General features: G+C 26.1%; 1 protein-coding gene across 6 annotated transcripts; it reads left to right on the top strand.

Annotated features, from left to right (window-relative positions):
- Positions 1 to 3,430: 3,430 nt before the first annotated feature.
- LOC114181203 (hexokinase-1-like) lies at positions 3,431 to 6,100 on the top strand. Of its 6 annotated transcripts, none has more exons than XM_028067585.2 (6): positions 3,450 to 3,695; positions 3,887 to 3,957; positions 4,093 to 4,557; positions 5,078 to 5,228; positions 5,306 to 5,488; positions 5,747 to 6,100. In XM_028067585.2, the coding sequence occupies exons 3-6, from the start codon at positions 4,367 to 4,369 to the stop codon at positions 5,804 to 5,806; spliced, it is 585 nt and encodes a 194-aa protein (XP_027923386.1). In that variant the 5' UTR covers positions 3,450 to 3,695; positions 3,887 to 3,957; positions 4,093 to 4,366; the 3' UTR covers positions 5,807 to 6,100. The 6 variants fall into 6 exon arrangements, with proteins under 6 accessions (XP_027923388.1, XP_027923382.1, XP_085528424.1 ...); XM_028067584.2 differs by having other exon boundaries at positions 3,858 to 3,957; XM_028067587.2 differs by lacking the exon at positions 3,887 to 3,957 and having other exon boundaries at positions 3,431 to 3,695; positions 4,226 to 4,557.
- Positions 6,101 to 20,154: the final 14,054 nt, after the last annotated feature.

Below are 20,154 nucleotides of genomic sequence, written 5' to 3'. Positions count from 1 at the left end.
TACTCATTGTTCTCTTGCAATGATTTCTTACTATCTCCATGCAGAATGGGAAGCTAAATGTTGTAGTAGGTGCAAGTGGAGGTGCTTTCATTATTGGTGGAACTTCAGAGGTTCTTTTAAATCACATCGGGAAAGGACTAAATCCTTTTTCTTCTGTAACGGCTCCAAGGGTCTATCATCAGGTATCTTAAACTTTTAAATTCTTTTCCCTGACTCTAATTGATAACCTCTGGTTTGCACAAACTAATATAAACTACTTTTCTATAAAACAACAGTAGAATAAATGTTGATATAGAAAGTTGAACAAAAAATGATTATTGTTGATACTATTGCTATGGACCATTTCATGATTGTAGAATAAATGTTGATATAGAAAGTTGAATTCGCAAGAATCATTATGAAACCATGATCGTTTTTATTCTATTTTTGGTCCAGTTGACGGTTTAATGGAACAATTTTATTTTATGAATCAAAGAAAGCATGGCGGTTTATTTTGACGAATTGAAAAGTTTTACTATGTGAAGCATGTGTTTATTTATTCATGTACTGTTTTAAATCAGCATCTATATTAGGGTGGTAAATTGTGTAAATTAACTCTGTTGGGATATCAACTGATATATAAGAAACAAAGGTGTAACATATGCTTTCCTTTTCCAGTTATTAGAATTTGATGCTTTCGTATCAGCTTTCCCTGATGGTGACAGTATTTTTACATGGATTGGTACAGTTAAAGATGGAAAAGGAACTTCGTATGAGGGTTTATCTTATAAACTCTCTTTATGTTTTCCCCCCTAGACTACCCTTTTAAGCCCCACAAGTGAAGTTTGAGACAATGTGTTTTCATCCAAACGTTAACCAGTTTGGCAATATTTGTTTGGGCATCCTTCATGTATTCATTATTTGTGTTTAATTGGGTTTTGCTCTACCATTAATATGAATTGCCAAGTATATTTATAAATGAAATCTTGATTTTCATTGCATCAATTTGCACCAAGTGTTCCATCCATCACACATTATGTTTGGGCTAATAATTGTCCTACTTGTGTGTTTCTACAGGATAAGTGGTCTTCAGCTTATGATTAGAGCATTATTCTTCTGTCTATTCAAAGATTATTGGAAGGTTTGATCTTGATATTGATATCTTTTGAGCTTTGCATTCAACTTTTCATGCTTGTCTCAGAAATTTACTTTCTAATGACAAAGCCTAACTTGGAGAGTCCTCTGAACCACTATGCTGCAACACTATGGAATGATAAGGAAGGTTTGGAAAACTATTTTTAAGCTACCAACGTTGTATCTGTTATAAACTTGTAATGATTTACACAATCTACGTTTATTGTTTGGCTCCCCAGTTTTTTTCATTTGATTTGCTCTTTGATCTAGACAAACATTGTTGGATTTTTCTTAACTTAAGTTTGGGAGATTTTGTATATTTTAATTGGGACTGTGAATGAAATATACCTTCAGATTACCGGAGAATGGTTCACAAACAGTATTTTTCCAGAGAAGCTCTTGAAAGTTGATTGATACAATTCCAAAGCAAGATCAATCAGTTTCCACGTCATTGTTGCAAATGTTTGTCTCAAGAAACAGTTTGCTCTTTATGAATGTCAATTTTTTTTTTTTCATTTGCTTTCATACTGTAACCTAAAACTACGAGAGTTCTAAGTGGTTTGAAATACTTTTAATAAAATTTTATATAAAAGCAGTAAAAGTTGTCATTACAAAAAAGTTATATGATCCAGTTGACTTCTTTGTTATATATTTTTTTTCCTCGGATGTACAATTCTTACAACTTAATATAGATATTACACGTAATATCTACTTTATGATTAAACATTTTTGCGTAATCATGATTAAACATTATTATTGAATATATTAATTATTGATTATAACTTATAATTGATTTATACGATTTATTTCTAATTTTTTTATTAATTACTCAATTAATTCTATTAATTATTTTTTATTTTCTAATTATGAGTGATTTTTTCCTTTATTGTATATGTTTTGAAATCTTTTAAATTTGTATATTTTATATTAACAATTACACAATTAATTTTTAAATATTTTTTATCAATTACTTTATTTTATTAATTATTTTTAATTTGCTTATTTTATTAATTAAAAAACTAATAAAACCAAATCATAACATATAATAACAGCAGTTAATGTAACAAGATTTTATCATTTATCCTAATACTAAATTTAGTAATTGATCGTGCTCATATGTAAAACATAGATTGATTTATACAATTAAATTGATTTATACAATCAATCATGATTATTTTTAAATCTTTTCATTAACTGACTAACTAATTCTATTAATTGTTTTTAATTTTTAATTATGAATGAATTTTTTTTATTCCATACGTTTTGAAATCTTTTAAATTTATCCATTTATAATTAATAATTACACGATTAATTCTTAAAAAGTTATTATCAATTAGTTTATTTTATTAATAATTTCAAATTTCTTTAATTGTGAACTAAGTTATAATCGGTAATTAATAATACTATTATAATTACTATTGTTTTTGTTATTATTATTTGAATCAATAAATATATTTTATTTTAAATTATTTCTTTAATTATTACTCAAAAATCTTAATCAATATTTATTAAATATTTTTATTACATTTCACTATTTTCATTTACCATGTTAGTTTTAGTATTACTTTATTTTTATAAATACCGTATAGATAAACTATTTTAATCATAGTTATTAGTTGATTATGGAAAAAAAAATCAAGAATCAATTCACGTCGTCTTTCTTAATTTATAATCTATTTATTAATAATTATTATTCATTTTAATACTTTTTTCTCGATTATTAATGTTACTTTTACTATTATTTTTTGTTATTATAAATATAATCAATTGTTATATTTTATTTTAATTTATTTCTTTATTTATCAATTTATTAATGCTATAATTTTAACACTCAATGAAGATTGAATTTATATTTATTGAAAATTAATAAATTTATTACACTTTATTATTTTCATATTTAGAATATTAGTAAGAAAAAAAAAAGACTATTTTCAATACTTGGACTTCATTGAGTGCACAATTACATGATTAACCTTAAATTTGATTGAACAGGTGCTAAGTAAATATACCATTGAGTCCTGTTTTATCTCTGTTGTAATTGTGTGACATTAAACACACTAAAGTTTTATCTTTAAAATCTTTATAACAAATATTTATCCATTACATTTATTTAAAGAAATTAATATTCAAATAATATTATTATTTTTTAATTAATTTGTCACTAAATAATAAATACCCACTACAAAAAAATCAGTTAATAGAGGAGGTTATTTAGCAGAGGTTTGTTGGACCTCCACGAATAAATTTAATTAAGGGAGGTTTTTCTAACTTCCATTAAGTTTTAAAGGTTTATTCTGAAAACATTTTAGACTTATTTCAAAATCTCTAAAATACTTTTTTATTTCCCTCAATTTTTTTCATTCATTCCTCTTACCTTATTTTGAACCCTAATTTTCGATACTCCACGGCCAATGCATCAGAACTCTCCACTACTGAATTTGGCCTCACCACCGTCATTTCTCACCCTAATTCTTCCGCAACTATACCGTAGGACACACTTCAATCCCCTCATATTTTCGTTTTTTTCTTCTTGTTCCTCGAATATGTATGATGCGAAGATCTCCACAGTTCAGATGCACCTGGTGAGTTTAATGCCTTGCACACTATTTTCGTTTCTGTTGGAATCGATGATAGGGAGAACGTTTTAGTGTCCCTCTTCGGCCTCGTTTGTGTGATGCAGATTTCTAGGGTTAAGGTTTATTCTATTCTCATTCTCCCGCTTCCACAATTATTTTTGTAATTAGTTTCACGGTATGACTTTTCTGAAACGAAGCTCTCAAGTGCGAGTGGGAGTAAGAGGAGGGAAGGGAAAACTCTGGAGGTGTTATGGTTTCGAAACAATGGGTGAGAATTTGTTCGCTCCCAGTGAAACATCTTGCTCCTTTCCCTCCATTTTTTTGATCACTCTATCTCTCACACTCTTTTACTCCAACTTGTGTGGTGATGATGATGTGTTGTGTGGGGATTATTTATATGCAGTGAGTGTAAAGATGGATGATAAAAGAAAATCAGAAATTGAGGGTGAGTGGGGGTGGCTGGTGGGGCCTAATGATGTTGTGATTTCTTATCTTTTTGGTCGTCCAATCCTTTCAATTCATGAATTGGTTTGAAGGAGACTTTGTTGGAAGACTATGATCAGAGCAACAGACAATGGTAGCGTCCTTGCTGGCACGCCTCTAACCACGCACTTGATGGCCCACTGTGCCATTTTTCCGGTGAGTTGCACCTTCATGAGTTGGTGGTGCGCCGCCGAATGAGGAGCTCCGGAAAGTGGGGTCTCGCGGTGGCCATGGTGAAGGAGTTTGAGAAGCAGTGTGGGACCTCAATTGCGAAGCTGAGACAGGTGGCTGATGCCATGGACATTGAGATGCACGCGGGTCTTGCTTCTGAAGGTGGCAGCAAGCTCAAGATGTTGATTACCTTCGTCGATAATCTCCCTTCTAGGTTTGTTCTCTTCAATCCCACAACCCCTTTTCTCAGGATTTGACTTTTTCTGCTTTGATTACACTCTGCTTTCATGGCTGTTTTTTTTTTTTTTTGTTCATGGTGGTGATGGCTTAGTGTGTTCTTGTTTGGTTTTTCATATTGTTTGGATAAACTTCTTCTGATTTAGCATGTATGAGAAGAAATAATGAGGTGACATAAATTAAGGTAAAATTATCTCTCAGACATGCTAAATTGGAGTGCTTTTGTTGCTATGATAAGATGAAATTCTCCCTAAACATTATATAGGAGAAGAAAATAAGGTAATTCTGTGACATTATGGGAGAAATTGGTTCCATTTTTCTTTTTGTGGTGTGTGTTCTAGGCATTCTAAAGGAAATATGGTGAAAGAGGGGGTTTGAATGACTGAGCTTTTCTGTGTTTTTTGATTGATGAAAAAGAATTTTGTCATATGAATTTGTAACTCTTGAAGGTTTCTTCCTTTTCTGATTCATTCTTTACTCTGTTGCATTGTTTACAGAGATGAGAAAGGATTCTTTTATGCGTTAGACCTTGGTGGCACAAACTTCAGAACACTTCGTGTGCAATTAGGTGGGAAAGAGAAAGGTGTTGTGAACCTAGAGTCTGAAGAAGTTTCCATTCCTCCTCATTTGATGACTGGTTCCTCACATGTAAGTCTGTTAGAAATTCTGTCAGAGTAATGAGCCTAACCACTCTCTCTAATATATTATTTATCATGGGATTGCAGGAACTGTTTGATTTCATCGCTGATAAACTTGCAAAGTTTGTTAGTTCTGAGCCTGAAGAGTTTCACCCTGCCCCTGGTAAACAAAGGGAACTGGGTTTTACCTTCTCTTTTCCAGTGAGACAAACATCAAATTCATCTGGGACTCTAATAAAGTGGACCAAGGGTTTCAATATTGAGGATGCGGTAATTCTCGTTACCTTGATTTTGTTATATTCAATTCTATCTTCCTTTTATTGCTATTCTTTCTTATTGTATCTCATTTGCGTTATAGTGTTTTAACTTTGGAATTATTATGCTGACCTTTGATGGTTTCCAAATTTATCATACAAACTTTTCCAATGAAGAATCCCTTCGAGTTTTCTCTGCACCTCTCTGCTACTCTTTAATTGAGCAGGCTTCTGACAGTTACTATTGTATTGATTTTGTTTGTGATGTTTGTAGGTTGGAGAAGATGTGGTGGGTGAATTAAACAAAGCCTTCAAAAAAATGGAAGTTTACTAAATCTTATTTAGCTATTATCTGGTACAAGTTTACTTTGACATATATTGGTGACAAAGCAATATTCACAAGTCATGCAGAAATTTCAGTCTTGATTTTTATTGGCTGAGATAGACTATTGATTAGGCATTGAAAATGTTGAATGACGGTTACCAAAGTTTACTGCGACGCAAGCCAGGTTACTAATTTGGTTCATTTGACTTTATTGGCCTTTCTTTAGTCATTTTTGAATGTAAGTAATCAATCTACAACACTTATTCTACTCCTGATTCATTTTACAATCTTCTTTTTGATTTATCTCTTTTTTTTATTTATCTCATATTTTTAGTTATTTTTTTTTTCATAATGTGAATATTTAATTATGGTGCTAAATAAAAAATGGCCAATTGGGTTTGATCTCAAGACCTTAAGGAGTAAGCAAATGCTTTACCACTTAGTTAAACACTATATGTTTTTAAAAGGAATTTAAAAAAAAAAAAATATATATATATATATATATATATGATTTTTGTGTATATTTTTTTCATGAAGTATTTTCTTTTTTAATATTTATATTGTAATTGTTAACACTTTATCAAATCATCAATAAAATTAATTTTAGTTCATTTTTGTGTACTTTTCGAATTTATATATTTTATTTATTTTTTATTATAAAAATAATTTTATTAAATTAAGAAATTATAAATGCAGGTGTGTAATTGTAAATAAAGGATATTTCAAATCTCTATAAAAAAATAGTCACCAATAGAAAATGTTAAAACCTTCAACAAAACAACTTTCATAATATAATTTTGGAAATAGAAGAGGTTAAAACTCTCCACAATATAATTCAGATATCAAGGGTTGTCCAAAACTTTTGTAAATAGTTTGTGACGACTTTAATTTTGGAAGTTTAGAAAACTTCCACAAATTAATTTGCAAGAGGATGATGATTGAAAAAATAACTTCCACTAAATAATATTTTTTTGTAAAGTGACCCATAATTAATGTTTTAGGTTTTTTATCATCAAACTCTCTTTTAAAATATTATTTTATAACTATATATAATTATAAACTTAAATATAAATTAAAAAGAAAAAACAAAAGAAACATCGACTCCCTGCACATCTACTTTTTTTTTTTTAATTTCATTTGGCTAATTGTTTTTAATTATTGTTTTAAACTCAATTTAAATCTTTTGTTGTATTTATTTTGTATCTGACATGTAATGCATAATATCCTTACATTTTATTTTTATTCCGACTGTGAATATATATTTCATTTTAATATAATATGTAACTAAATTTTTAATTATAAATTTTAATCATACAATCATATTATTTTACTATACATAATGAGTAATATATTAATATTATTTGTGTTAAAGTGATTAGTATTTAATGAATATTTAACAATATTACTATTATTTTACTTTACTATTGGTATTATTATTATTTTGTACGAGATATATAATTATAGACTATTCTATCATTATTATTATTATTATTATTATTATTATTATTATTTTAATTAATATTATTAGTATTAATGAATATTTAGTATTGTTAATTTGTATTATTATTATTATTTTTTTACGGAATCCATAATACATCATTCATATATATATATATATATATATATATATATATATTACTTTTTATTATAATAATTTATATTTAGATTCACATTTTTTATAATTTTATATCACCAATTCACTTTAAATATTAGTACAAGTTTATGTTTTTTGTTAACAAATTTTAACATCAATTTTATTTTTATATTTATTTTATACAGGATATATAATGCAAAATGTACCTACATTTTATGCATTTCATACGTTTTTATTACATCTCACACAATATTAAACTTATTTAATTTAGAAAACAAATATATACTAAGCAACTATAATATTATTATTTATAAAGCATTAATTGTTCCATCTATAGTTTTTGTTCTTAATAATAATAAATTCTAAAACTTATATTTTAGTTTGCTAAAAATATAAATAATTATTAAATTTATTGTATTATAACCTCTCTTTTATTTATATTTTAATTAGTTAAAACTATACATAATTATTAAATCAATTATATTATAACCAAAACCAAATATTGTTATTGTAAAACATACTATAACCCTAAACATTCTTTCGTGATACTAAGATATTATATTTGTTCTTTTAGAAACATTAAATTCGCTTTTTGTCCTTTGTAATAAATTATAATATTGAAATGTGAATTCAATGGACATCATGTCTAATCTCTCAGAAAAATATATATACAATAACATTTTTTATAATTAAAAAAATACTTATAATTATAACAATATTATCAATATATATATATATATATATATATATATATATATATATATTTATTTATTTATTTATTTATTTATTTTCATGCAGCTAGCTCCATCTTTTTTAGGTTTATGCATTATATACTTTTTAGATCATTCATCACCTTTAATTTTTCAAACTAATATTCAAATTTCTAATTTATAAAATATAATAACAACCAACATATCATTAATTAATTGACCAGAGAAACCTTTTTATGACCATTTGCAGAGACTTTAGATACAAAGAAGTTAACTTTAATTTATATAATCTAATCATACAATATTATATAGATCATATAAATATACTTTTAAAATAATTTCATAAGTTAAGACATATAATTAAATTACAAATTATATACATGTGCGCACAACTACCATTAATTCTTTGATTATATATTAATAAAAAAATATCATATTATTTATAATTATATTAATTTTTTTAATATAATTTTAAAAAATAATAATAATCCTAAACACATGCGTATGTTTTGATACCAGCCACTACTTTTTATTATTAGTTGTATTACATTAATATTATTATTCTGAAATAAATATTATTTATTACTAAGAATACCAATGATTAGTTATTTAATTATTTTTATACGGATTGTTTTTTCACAGAATCCATAATATTATTATTATTATTTAAATTATTTGAATTATTATTATTAATATTATTAATATCGGTGTTAATATTAGTATTACTAAATATTCAGTATTATTATTACTTTTATTATTAATATTAATGTTATTAATAATAGTACTATTATTTTGTATTAGTATTATAATAATTATCATTATCATTATTGATTGTTATTCTTCTCATTATTATTTTGTTCGGGATTTTTAAAATATCTTATGTTTATATTTTATATTGAAAAGTGTAAACTCCACTTCAATCTAGGGATGTCAAAAATATCCGTACCCGTGGGTATCCGCAGATAAAATCCGCAATGGATAAGAAATGGATATTAAAAATGGATACCCGCTATCCGTGGGTACGGGTATTTTTGATACTCGCATGTTAACGGGGCGGGTACGAGTATCATAGTATCCGTATCCGTGGATACCCTTACCCGCTAAACTTTAATTCACAAAAATACCCTTATATATATATATATATATATATATATATATATATATATATATATATATATTAGTAAAAAACATTTTGTCCTAATTTTTTATAAGTTGCACATCTTGTCTTCTGTCTTCATTCTTCCAACTTCAAGTATTGGTAGTTGTCTTTTTTCAAGTACATCCCTTAACATTTTTCTCTTTTCCTTCTTTGAAATTGGGCATATACATCAAACCATATATAGATAGTGACGTTTATGGTATGATTGTTGTCAAATGATGGAATCAAAATAAGAATATTTGGCACGTGACAGTTGAGGTTTATTATTTGATTATTTTTCAGGAATCAATCGGAGAAAGTGGACTTGTTGATCAAAACACTAATTAAAGAATTTTCATCGTGTTGAACGTCATTTTATAATTATTTGGACTTGAGTTAGTTTAAAATTTATTTAAAATTTATGACAGTGATGTATTTTATTTTATTTGAATTTATGATCAAATATTTATTTTTTAAATAATTTTGTAAATACCCGTGCGTACCCGTGAATATGAAAAAAATAGACAGGTACCCGCATAACGGATACCCGACGGATATGGGTACGAATACGGGACAAATATTTATCTAGCGGGTAGGGTACGGGGGAGCTACTACCCATACCCTACCCGCCCCGTTCCGTTGGCATCCCTACTTCAACCTTTTATATGGTTTAATTACACATCATTAATCAATTTTTTAATTTAAAGCAAATAAATGTACATTTAAATTTTATCAAATTATTTATTTAGATACTATATATAATTATACATCATTATAACACTTAAATATAAATTTTCTATTTAAATATAACAATAATTATATAAATATTGAATTAACGGTCTTCTTTCGATCCAATACATTTTTATATTATATACAAACAAACTTATTTTTCCAGGATGAAAACAAGGTAACGAATTTTGGAATTATTTAGTGCACAATCTTCTTGATACAGTCATGAAGTTGTCTTTTCCTTTCTCACCTAGGGTTAAACTTTTTATTTGAACGCAAACAAATCTACCAAACAGTTTTTTCCCTCTTAAAACATCATTTTCCATCTATCACTTTCAATGTTTGTAATTTTGTATTCCAATATATTAAAAAAAAACAATTCCTCACTTTTGCAACTATGTTTAAACTTTTAATTAATATATCCCTCCAAAGATTATAATAATCAATAACCATGTGACATTTTAATACATAAATATCACAATAATAATAATAACCATAATATTATTTGTAACCAATTTATTTATTAGTAAGCAATTAAAAAACATAATATTTTATTATTCCATCTAACAAAATATCTATGATTATTTGTAAGCAATTTTAAAGTAATCTATTAAAAATATAATATATTTTTATTCCAAGTAATTAAAAAAATATCTAAAGTGATTTGTAATCAATTTTAAATTATTTCATTAAAAATTATAACGATAAAGATTAAAGTAACATTTATCCATCCTAATTCTAATAATATATAACTCTAATATTCATTATTATTATTTGTGTAAACAATAATATTGTATAATAATATATATAAAATAATTATTTACTGTAAATATAACTAATGTTCTTTTATTTTACAAACACAAAATAAAAAAAAAAAAAAAAACACAGCACCAGTGCGTACGCACGGTAGAAAAACACATTGCTAGAGTGTTTGTGTTATTAAATCTAATTTTATTTTCAATAAAAAAATTTAACTAGTATATAAAACAGAGAAATGTATGACCTATTAGTTTAGTTGATTAGAGTGTCGTACTAATAAGGCGAAGGTAGTAGGTTAGACCATTTTGCTCATTGTTTTTTTTCTTTTACAATGAATTAGTATCCAATAAAATAGAGAAAGATATGCCATGTTAGGTCAATTTGCAGGTTCGATATTTACACAGACCATTATCCTATTACTTCAGTTGGTTCACTGAGTAATTGGTAATGAGTATGGTCTCATTTCATCAGTATCAAAATATATATATATATATATATATATATTTTGGATGGTGACGAAATTAAACAATACTACAAGAATATAAAGAATTAGCTGCCAAAGATTAGTGTCGGCTTAAATAGAGGCACTATTAGAATCGATTTTAGTGTAGGCCAAAAGACGCTATCCCCATATTATAAAATTAAAAATAATATTAAATTATATTAATTATTTTGTAAAGACTAGATGACACTATTTTTTTCCATAATAGCATCGGTCATGCAATATATTTATAAATAGTATCCGTAGTGGGACACCAATTCAATATAATGTGTAAATATATAGTATTAATCATTTGTGTAGGCTGACTGAAGCTAATTATTTACGGTAAGCGTCAGTTAAGTTGTAAAAGTATAATTCAAAAAGAACATTAATAATTTGTGAGCGTTGGAGGTCGCTAACTTATTCCTAATTAACGTCGGCCAGTCCACTCTATACTTTTAATTTGTTTTGCATTTCATGATCGTTAGCGGACACTTCGCTTTGAGATTAAATTCTCTATCCATTTCCCTCCTTAATTTAACTTTCTCATTTCGCTCTCTGCGCGTCCCTCTTCAATTTCAATCTGGCAGACACAGACATTCCCCTCTCCATTTTCAACCTTGAACACACAACCATTGCACCTAGATACTAGGTGAACTCATTTCTTCTTTATTGCAATTTCAATGTCGCACAATCTGCCCTAGAAAAATCCCTTTCACATGGAACCCAGTTGAGTCTCAACGATGTTCAAGGCGATTTAGCAACTGGATTGAGGTACTCAAGTACAGTGTTAGGCGTGTTGGTTCGTGGTTCGGTGGTTGTTAGTTCGTGGTTCGCTGGTTCCTTGTTGGCGTGCTATGTGATTATGTGGTAAGGATCGAAAATCTTATGTTTAGTGTGTGGTGTGGTTACTTTAATTCACAGCGTGAAAATTTTGAGTGTGATCGTGTAAAGATGGAGAGGATGCAACCTTCACCTATTATCCTCAGTGTGTGTTAGTGTTATTTAGTTTTGTTTGTCTTAATTGTTGGTGGTCGTGCTCTATAATTTTCTAGTGGTCTTAGTATTGCCTCAAATACAAAAAGAATGGCTTTGTATTCTTGTTAACATTTACAATTCTTTTTATCATTTAGAGTCGGTTAGGCAACCCTATGTATATAATTTTCTTTAATTTCTTTTATTCATTTGTGTCAGTTGGTCCACACTATATGCCATTCAAAGTTTCGTCCACTGGATAATGCAAGTAAAATTTGCTTAGAAGGGGTTTATTGGTGGTTTCTTTTCCGACACAGAACAGACAATAATTTTGAATTAGTGTCGGTTTTTTAGCGTCAACTTCGACCCACGCTATTCTCTTGACTTTTTATAAAATAATAGAACTTTAAAATTAGACGATATTCATTGTGACAAAGTTTCTTTTCTTTTAATTTTTAAATTTTTTTCAAATTTTTTTTGTGTGACAAAAGGGTGAAATAAAAATCTGTTTTCTATGATCAATCTAATTTTGATCTGATTTGCTCCCTAAAAGTACATTTTTCAAAATCAAAATCTAGATTTGAGTTTGGATCTATATTTAATAATTTGACAAAGTAGGAGACAAAGGATACAAAGAAAGAAACAATTTAATAGCACATTTAATATTACTAGTAGTTATTCACACAATAATCTTCTTGAAGGTATATAGGTAATTTTGTGACCGTAATAGGTTGTTTTTCTTTAAACTAATTTGTTTATTTTAAAGTTCCAAAAGTTATTTAAAACATTAAAATGTATGACCTATTAACCGAGTTGATTGAAACATCGTACTGATAATACAAAACTGGCAGGTTTGACATGCATAGTCCATTGTGTTCATGGTTTTTATCCATTTATAATTAGTCAACATCAATTTTTTTTTAATTAAAAAGTTTAAACAGTATTTAAATAGAGAGACGAGAGTTGTGCTAATAAATCTAATTTTATTTTCAACAAAAAAGGTTAACTAGTATATAAGGCAGAGAAATGCATGTCCTATTATCTTAGTTTGTTAGAATGTCATACTAATCACGCAAAAGAAGGTCGTAGGTTAGACCATTTTCTTCATTATTCTTTTTTGTCCTTTTATAATGAGTTAGTATCCAATAAAACAGAAAAAGATATGACAGAAAAATTGGTTATAGTGTTATAATAGGAAGTTTGCAGTTTCGAGATTTACATAGAACATTATTGTCCTATTAGTTGAGTTGGTTAGAGCACGTGAAAGTAGATTTTTGGGTTCGAGAATAATTGGAAGCGTGAAATTTATAAATTTAAGCTTGCACACTTAAATCTAAACGTACAATTTAAAAATTTAAGCTTGCACACTTAAATCTAAACGTACAATTTAAAAATTTAAGCGTACAAAATTTAAACATGGACATTATTAATCATGAGTATTGTCTCATTTTATCAACATCACACTATATTTATATATATATATATATATATATATATATATATATATATATATATATATTTTGTAAAAAAACTTTTATATTTAAATTTTGTATACTTAAATTTATACGTTTACATATGTACTCTTAAATTATATGCTGTAATTTGTACACTTTATTTTGAACACTGAAGTCAGTAATTAAACTTTAACAAAATTTAAGCATACCAAATTTAGGTCTTTTATATGTACAAATCGCAGCGTACAGTTAAGAGTACAGTTTAAGAGTACATATGTAAACGTACAAAATTTAAACATCCATTTTTTTGTACAAATATATATATAAAATCTGTTTTTTCTGATGCAGTCTAATTTTTGATCTTATTTGCTCTACTAAAAAGTCCATTTCTCAAACTAGTGATCCATATTTAATAATTAGACAAAGGAAAGAAAGAAAGAAACAATTTAATAGGATATTTAATATTACTAGTAGTTATTGACGATAATCTTGAAGGTATGTAGGTAATTTTGTAACTCTAATAGAATGTTTTTTTAAACGAATTTGTTTATTTTAAAATTTTAAAACTTATTTAAAATATTAAAATGCATAACCTATTAATTCAGTTGGTTGTAACATCATACTAATAATACAACGCAGGTTTGAGATATGCATAGACCATTATTTTTATTATTTTTATCCATTTATAATTAGTCCGTGTCAATTTTTTTTTAATAAAAAAATTTAATCGGTATTTAAAATAGAGAAACATGGATAGAGTGTTGGACTAAGAAATTTAATTTAATTTTCAATAAAAGAAGGTTAACTAATATATAAAGCAGAGAAATACATGACTTATTAGTTTAGTTGGTTAGAATGTCTTTTAATAACGTGAAGGTCGTATGTTAGATTATTTTGTTCATTGTTTTCTTTTTCCTTTTATGATGAGTTAGTATATAAAATAAAGGTATGCCATGTTGTCAATTGGTAATAACGTGAAGGTAAATGTTTTGATTCGCGAGTAATTGGTAGTAATGAGTATTGTCTCATTTTAGCATCAATATATATATATATATATATATATATATATATATATATATATATATATATATATATATATATATATATATATATATATATATATATATGAATTAAATTTTGTATGCTTAAATTTTGTTAAAGTTTAATTACACCCTTCAAGTTATGTGTAATAAATTTAAGTGTACAGATTGAAGTGTACAATTTAAGAATACATATGTAAACGTAGAAGTTAAGCATACAAAATTTAAACATACAAATTTTTTCGTGCAAATATATATAGTTGATGGTGACGAAATTAGATAATACTCATTATGATATCTATAAAATCATCATGAAAATTTAAAATTAGACAATACTCATTGTCACAAAGTTTCTTTTCTTTTCATTTTTAATTTTTTGAGTGGTACAAAAGATGAAAAAAAAAATCTGTTTTATATGATCCATACTAATTTTGATCTGATTTCCTCCATTAAAAGTTTATTTTTCTAACATTTAGATTTGAGTTTGGATCCATATTTAATAATATGATAAAGTATGAGATAAAGGAGACAAATAAAGAAAAAATTTAATAGAATATTTAATATTACTAATAGTTATTCACATGATAATAAGTAATTTTAAACCTCTAATAGAATGTTTTTTTTAACTAATTTGTTTATTTTAAAGTTTCAAAATTTATTTAAAACATTAAAATGCATAGCCTATTAACTCAATTGATTGGAATATCATACTAATAATAGCAGAAAAATGAGTTATCTATTAGTTTAGTTGGTTAGAGTGTCGTATTAATAACGCGTAGGCAGTAAGTTAGACCATTTTGTTCATTTTTCTTTTTATATTTTATAATGAGTTAGTATACAATAAAATAGAGAAATATATGCCATGTTAGGTTAATTGGTTATAGTGTTTTGCCAATATTATGAAGTTTGCATGTTTGAGATTTATATACACTATTAGTTGAGTTGATTAGAGTATCGTCCGAATAACGTGAAGGTAAATTTGTTTAGTTCGAGATTAATTGGAAGCATAAAATTTACAAATTTAAGCTTGTTAAAGTTTAATTACACACTTCAATCCAAAAGTACAATTTAAAAATTTAAGCATACAAAATTTAAACATACAAACGACATTAATAATGAGTATTGTCTCATTTTATCAACATCACTATATATATATATATATATAATTTGTATATTTAAATTTTGTACCCTTGAATTTGTACGTTTACACATGTATTCTTAAATTATATACTGCAATTTGTACAATTTATTTTGAACACTTAAGTTGAAGTGTGTAATTAAACTTTAACAAAATTTAAGCATATAAAATTGAGCTCTTTTATATGTACAAATTGCAGCGTACAGTTTAACAGTACATAGGTAAACGTACAAAATTTAAACATACAATTGTTTTTTACAAAAAAAAAATATATATCTTATTTACTCTACTAAAAAGTCTATTCTTCAAAATCTAGGGATCCATATTTAATAATTAGACAAAGAAACAATTTAATAGGATATTTAATATTACTCGTAGTTATTGACGATAATCTTGAACATATATAGATAATTTTGTAACTCTAATAGAATATTTAATTTAAATTAATTTGTTTATTTTAAAGTTTCAAAACTTATTTAAAACATTAAAACGGAGTCTATTAACTCAGTTGGTTGGAACATCATAATTTTCATTGTTTTTATCTATTTATAATTAGTTAGGGTTAAATTTTTCTTTAATAAAAATGTTTAATCGATATTTAAAATAGAGAAACATGGGTTGAGTGTTGGGTAAGAAATCTAATTTTATTTTCAATAAAAAAGGTTAACTAGTATATAAAGTAGAGAAATGCATGCCCATGTTTCTTTTCCCTTTTATAATGAGTTAGTATCAAATAAAATAAAGAAAGATATGCCATGTTACGTCAATTGGTTACTGTGTTTTGCTAATAATACGAAGTTTGCAAGCTCGAGATTTACATATACCATTGTCCTATTAGTTGAGTTGGTTCGAGATTAATTGGAAGCATACAATTTACGTACAACATTTTTTTGTAATATATATATATATATATATATATATATATATATATATATATATATATATATATTTTTTTTTTTTTTAATGATGACAAAATTATTAGACGATACTTATTTTAAAATCATAAAACTTTAAAATTTGACAATACTCATTGTGAAAACCTTTCTTTTCTTTTTTAAATATTTTTCAAAATTTGTTGACTGTAACGAAAGGGTGAAAAAAAATCTTTTTTCTCTGGTAAATCCAATTTTGGTCTGATTTTCTTCCTTAAAAGTCCATTTATCAAAAATCTAGATTTGAATTTGTATCCATATGACAAAGTAGGGGACAAAGGAGACAAAGAAATAAACAATTTGATAGGATATTTAATATTAGTGGTAGTTATGCACAGAAATCTTGAAGATATATAGGTAATTTTGTAACTCTTATAGAATGTTTTTTTAACTTTTATTTTAAAGTTTCAAAACTTATTTAAAACATTAAAATACATAACTTATTAATTGGTTGGAACATCATATTAATAATACAAAGCTGGCTATTAATACAAAGCTGGCAGATTTCAGACATGTATAGGCCATTATGTTATTTTTTTATCCTTTTATAATTAGTTAGTATCAATTTTTTTAATAAAATAGTTTAATCATATTTAAATTAGAGAGACACATGGTAGAGTGTTGTTCTAATAAATCTAATTTTATTTTCAATAAAAATGTTTAACTAGCAGAAAAATGCATGACCAGCTTAGTTAGTTAGAGTGTCATATTAATAACGCGAAGATCGTAGGTTAAACCATTTTGTTCAGTTTTTTTATAATAAGTTAGTGTACAATTTACAAATTAAAGTTTGTTCTAAGTCTAATTGCACATTTTAATTTAAGTGTGCAAATTGAAGCGTACAATTTAAGAGTACATATATAAACGTACACAAATAAATATATATATATATATATATATATATATATATATATATATATATATATATATTATTGTATGGTAACGAAATTAGACGATGATATCTATAAAATAATAAAACTTTGAAATTAGACAATTCTCCTTGTGACAAAGTTTCTTTTCTTTTTATTTTAAAATCTTTTTCAAAATTTGTTGAGTGTGACATAAGGGTGAAAAAAAAATTGTTTTCTCTAATCCAATCTAATATAATATAATAAAGTGTGGTAATTGTTTCCCATTTAGTAGTATGATGTGGTTTCAAGCGCACACATGATTGACTTTGTAATATATAAAAGAGAGAAAACTAATACAGAAGGTCAAATCATCTATATATAAAATAGCTGCTGACTTATTTTTGTTTGTAAAGAGGGGCTAATCATCTATATATATACAAAGTGATATATGGAAGTTTGTTTTCAGAGTTTGGTGTCATGCAACATTTAAGATGGGTGAGGTTGTTATTGTTATTTGATGATCAATAAAAAAAGACTTGCGTGGAATCTGTCTTATTAGGTTCAGGTTCGTAGACATAGCAGAATAGATGACAGAATTTGGCAGTGCGATACAATAAGCTCTATTATCAGAGTTTGTGTCAACATGGTAGATTTCATTAGATTTTATTAGGTTTTGTATCTGAAAGCAGGTGAACGTAACAAAAGCAAGCAAAATAATCATTTTTCTTGTGTGTAGTATCTATTATTTCACACATATAAGTGTTTAGAATTAGATGAGAAAAGCAAACCAGTGTGATGGTGAGACAGTTACATGCTACTCTGCAATTGATAGGAAGGAAAAGAGAGTTCAAAAGTCAGTATTGGAACTTCACCTTCCAATACTGAAGCTGAGGAAGGACAACTTTTGAAGTCATCATATAATTTGTCTACAAACTTTCAAAGAGGTATTTTATTTTCTTTTTTAGTTTTTTGGTCTTTTATTTTGATGAGGGAAATACAATAATAATAATAATAATAATAATAATAATAATAACTAATAATAATAATAATAATAACTAATTATTGAACATATTTATTTATGATTTTATGAAAATCAATTCCAAATTTTATTAATGATAGTAATGGTTCTTTTTAAGGATAACAACTTATAATTATTATTTTATCATATATTCTATATTAATTCAACGTATACCAGTTATATTAATTCAACGTATACCACTTTAATAACTTAACTATATTTGAATTTCTTCTTTATATTATTTTTATTTATATTCTTTATCAAAAGTTTTGTAAAATAATACTATCATGAAAAGAAATATAATATGACAATTTAAACTTATTTGGGTGTTATTGTTATGATTATTTAATTATATATTTTATTTTTCGTAGAGTTTCCTGTGAGAACTATATTCCATACTCAAGTGATCTCATTGAAAGTTTATCTTTTTAAAAATCTACCATTTAGTTCTTATAATATATCTATAAACCTTTCACTTCGTGAGAAGAACATTTGATATTCATCATATAAAGAGTTTTCATTATTATCTAAGCAATCCAACCAAATATTTCTAGCCAAACTCAAGTTTTAGTTTTTACTATTTTTCCTTTATTAATATACTTTGATGTGAATCTTTAAGATGTTTTATTTTGAATCATTTGATACATTTATTGGTTTTATCCCATTCACTGCGATATCTTACAGAAAACACCTTTCAATTCTTTACACACTACATCCAATTAGTATTTATTATTATTGTTATGTTATCATTACATTTTTCAAAAGCATCATATAATATACATCTTCATATTGACAATTAATGATTGTCGAGTGTTATAAAGTTATTTATGATCCAATTTTCATATAATTAATAATATTTGAAATTGTTACACATTTTATAAGAGATTGGTAAGAGAATTATAGATTGCACAATTAACTACGATTTTTTTAATTGATTTAATTGTTATTTTATAGATTCTTTATATTGAAAACAAAAAAGTGTATTTTATGTTAAGATTGACTACCACTACAAAAAATGTGTTTTAGTGACCACCATTTTGGTCGCTAAATGACCAAAAATCGGTCACAAATCGTTTATTGACCGAAATAGAGACTAAATAGAACTAGTGACGAAAACTCTAGTTGCAAACCACTTAGCAACCAAATATATATTTGGTCGCTAAATAGCCACCAAAATTGTAATCGCTAAAAGGATTGGTCGCGTTTAACTTTTGGAGACCAATTTAGTCACCAAAAATTTCGTAACTAATTCGGTGACTAATATTAAAAATTTAGCAACCCTTTTTTTTTTGGTCGCTAACGACAAAAAAAGAATATATAATTTTAAACTAGTTTGGTCATTAATTAAGTCACAAATGTGATAAAATAACGACCATTTTTTTATCATTAATAATGAACAGTGTTTTTTCTAATTAAATTTCTTTTTGGTCGTTAAATCGATGGCAAAAACTAGAAATGTATAGGTATAAATATATTCCGGTGGCTAAATTGGTGGCTAAACCAATGACTAAAATGATAATTAAATCGGTGACTAAATT

This window comes from Vigna unguiculata, chromosome 4 (genome assembly GCF_037176805.1).
Source record: "Vigna unguiculata cultivar grain cowpea cultivar isolate G323 ecotype 2 chromosome 4, ASM3717680v1, whole genome shotgun sequence".
NCBI classification, from domain to species: domain Eukaryota; kingdom Viridiplantae; phylum Streptophyta; class Magnoliopsida; order Fabales; family Fabaceae; genus Vigna; species Vigna unguiculata.
This window is presented reverse-complemented; position numbering and strand designations above follow the sequence as displayed.

Bases quoted from the DNA above. Each gene is read 5' to 3' on its own strand.
- LOC114181203 (XM_028067587.2), top strand. From the start codon at position 4,367: ATGAGGAGCTCCGGAAAGTGGGGTCTCGCGGTGGCCATGGTGAAGGAG. The intron at 4,558-5,077 runs GTTTGTTCTCTT...CATTGTTTACAG, and splicing joins GTCGATAATCTCCCTTCTAG to AGATGAGAAAGGATTCTTTT. The intron at 5,229-5,305 runs GTAAGTCTGTTA...ATGGGATTGCAG, and splicing joins TGATGACTGGTTCCTCACAT to GAACTGTTTGATTTCATCGC.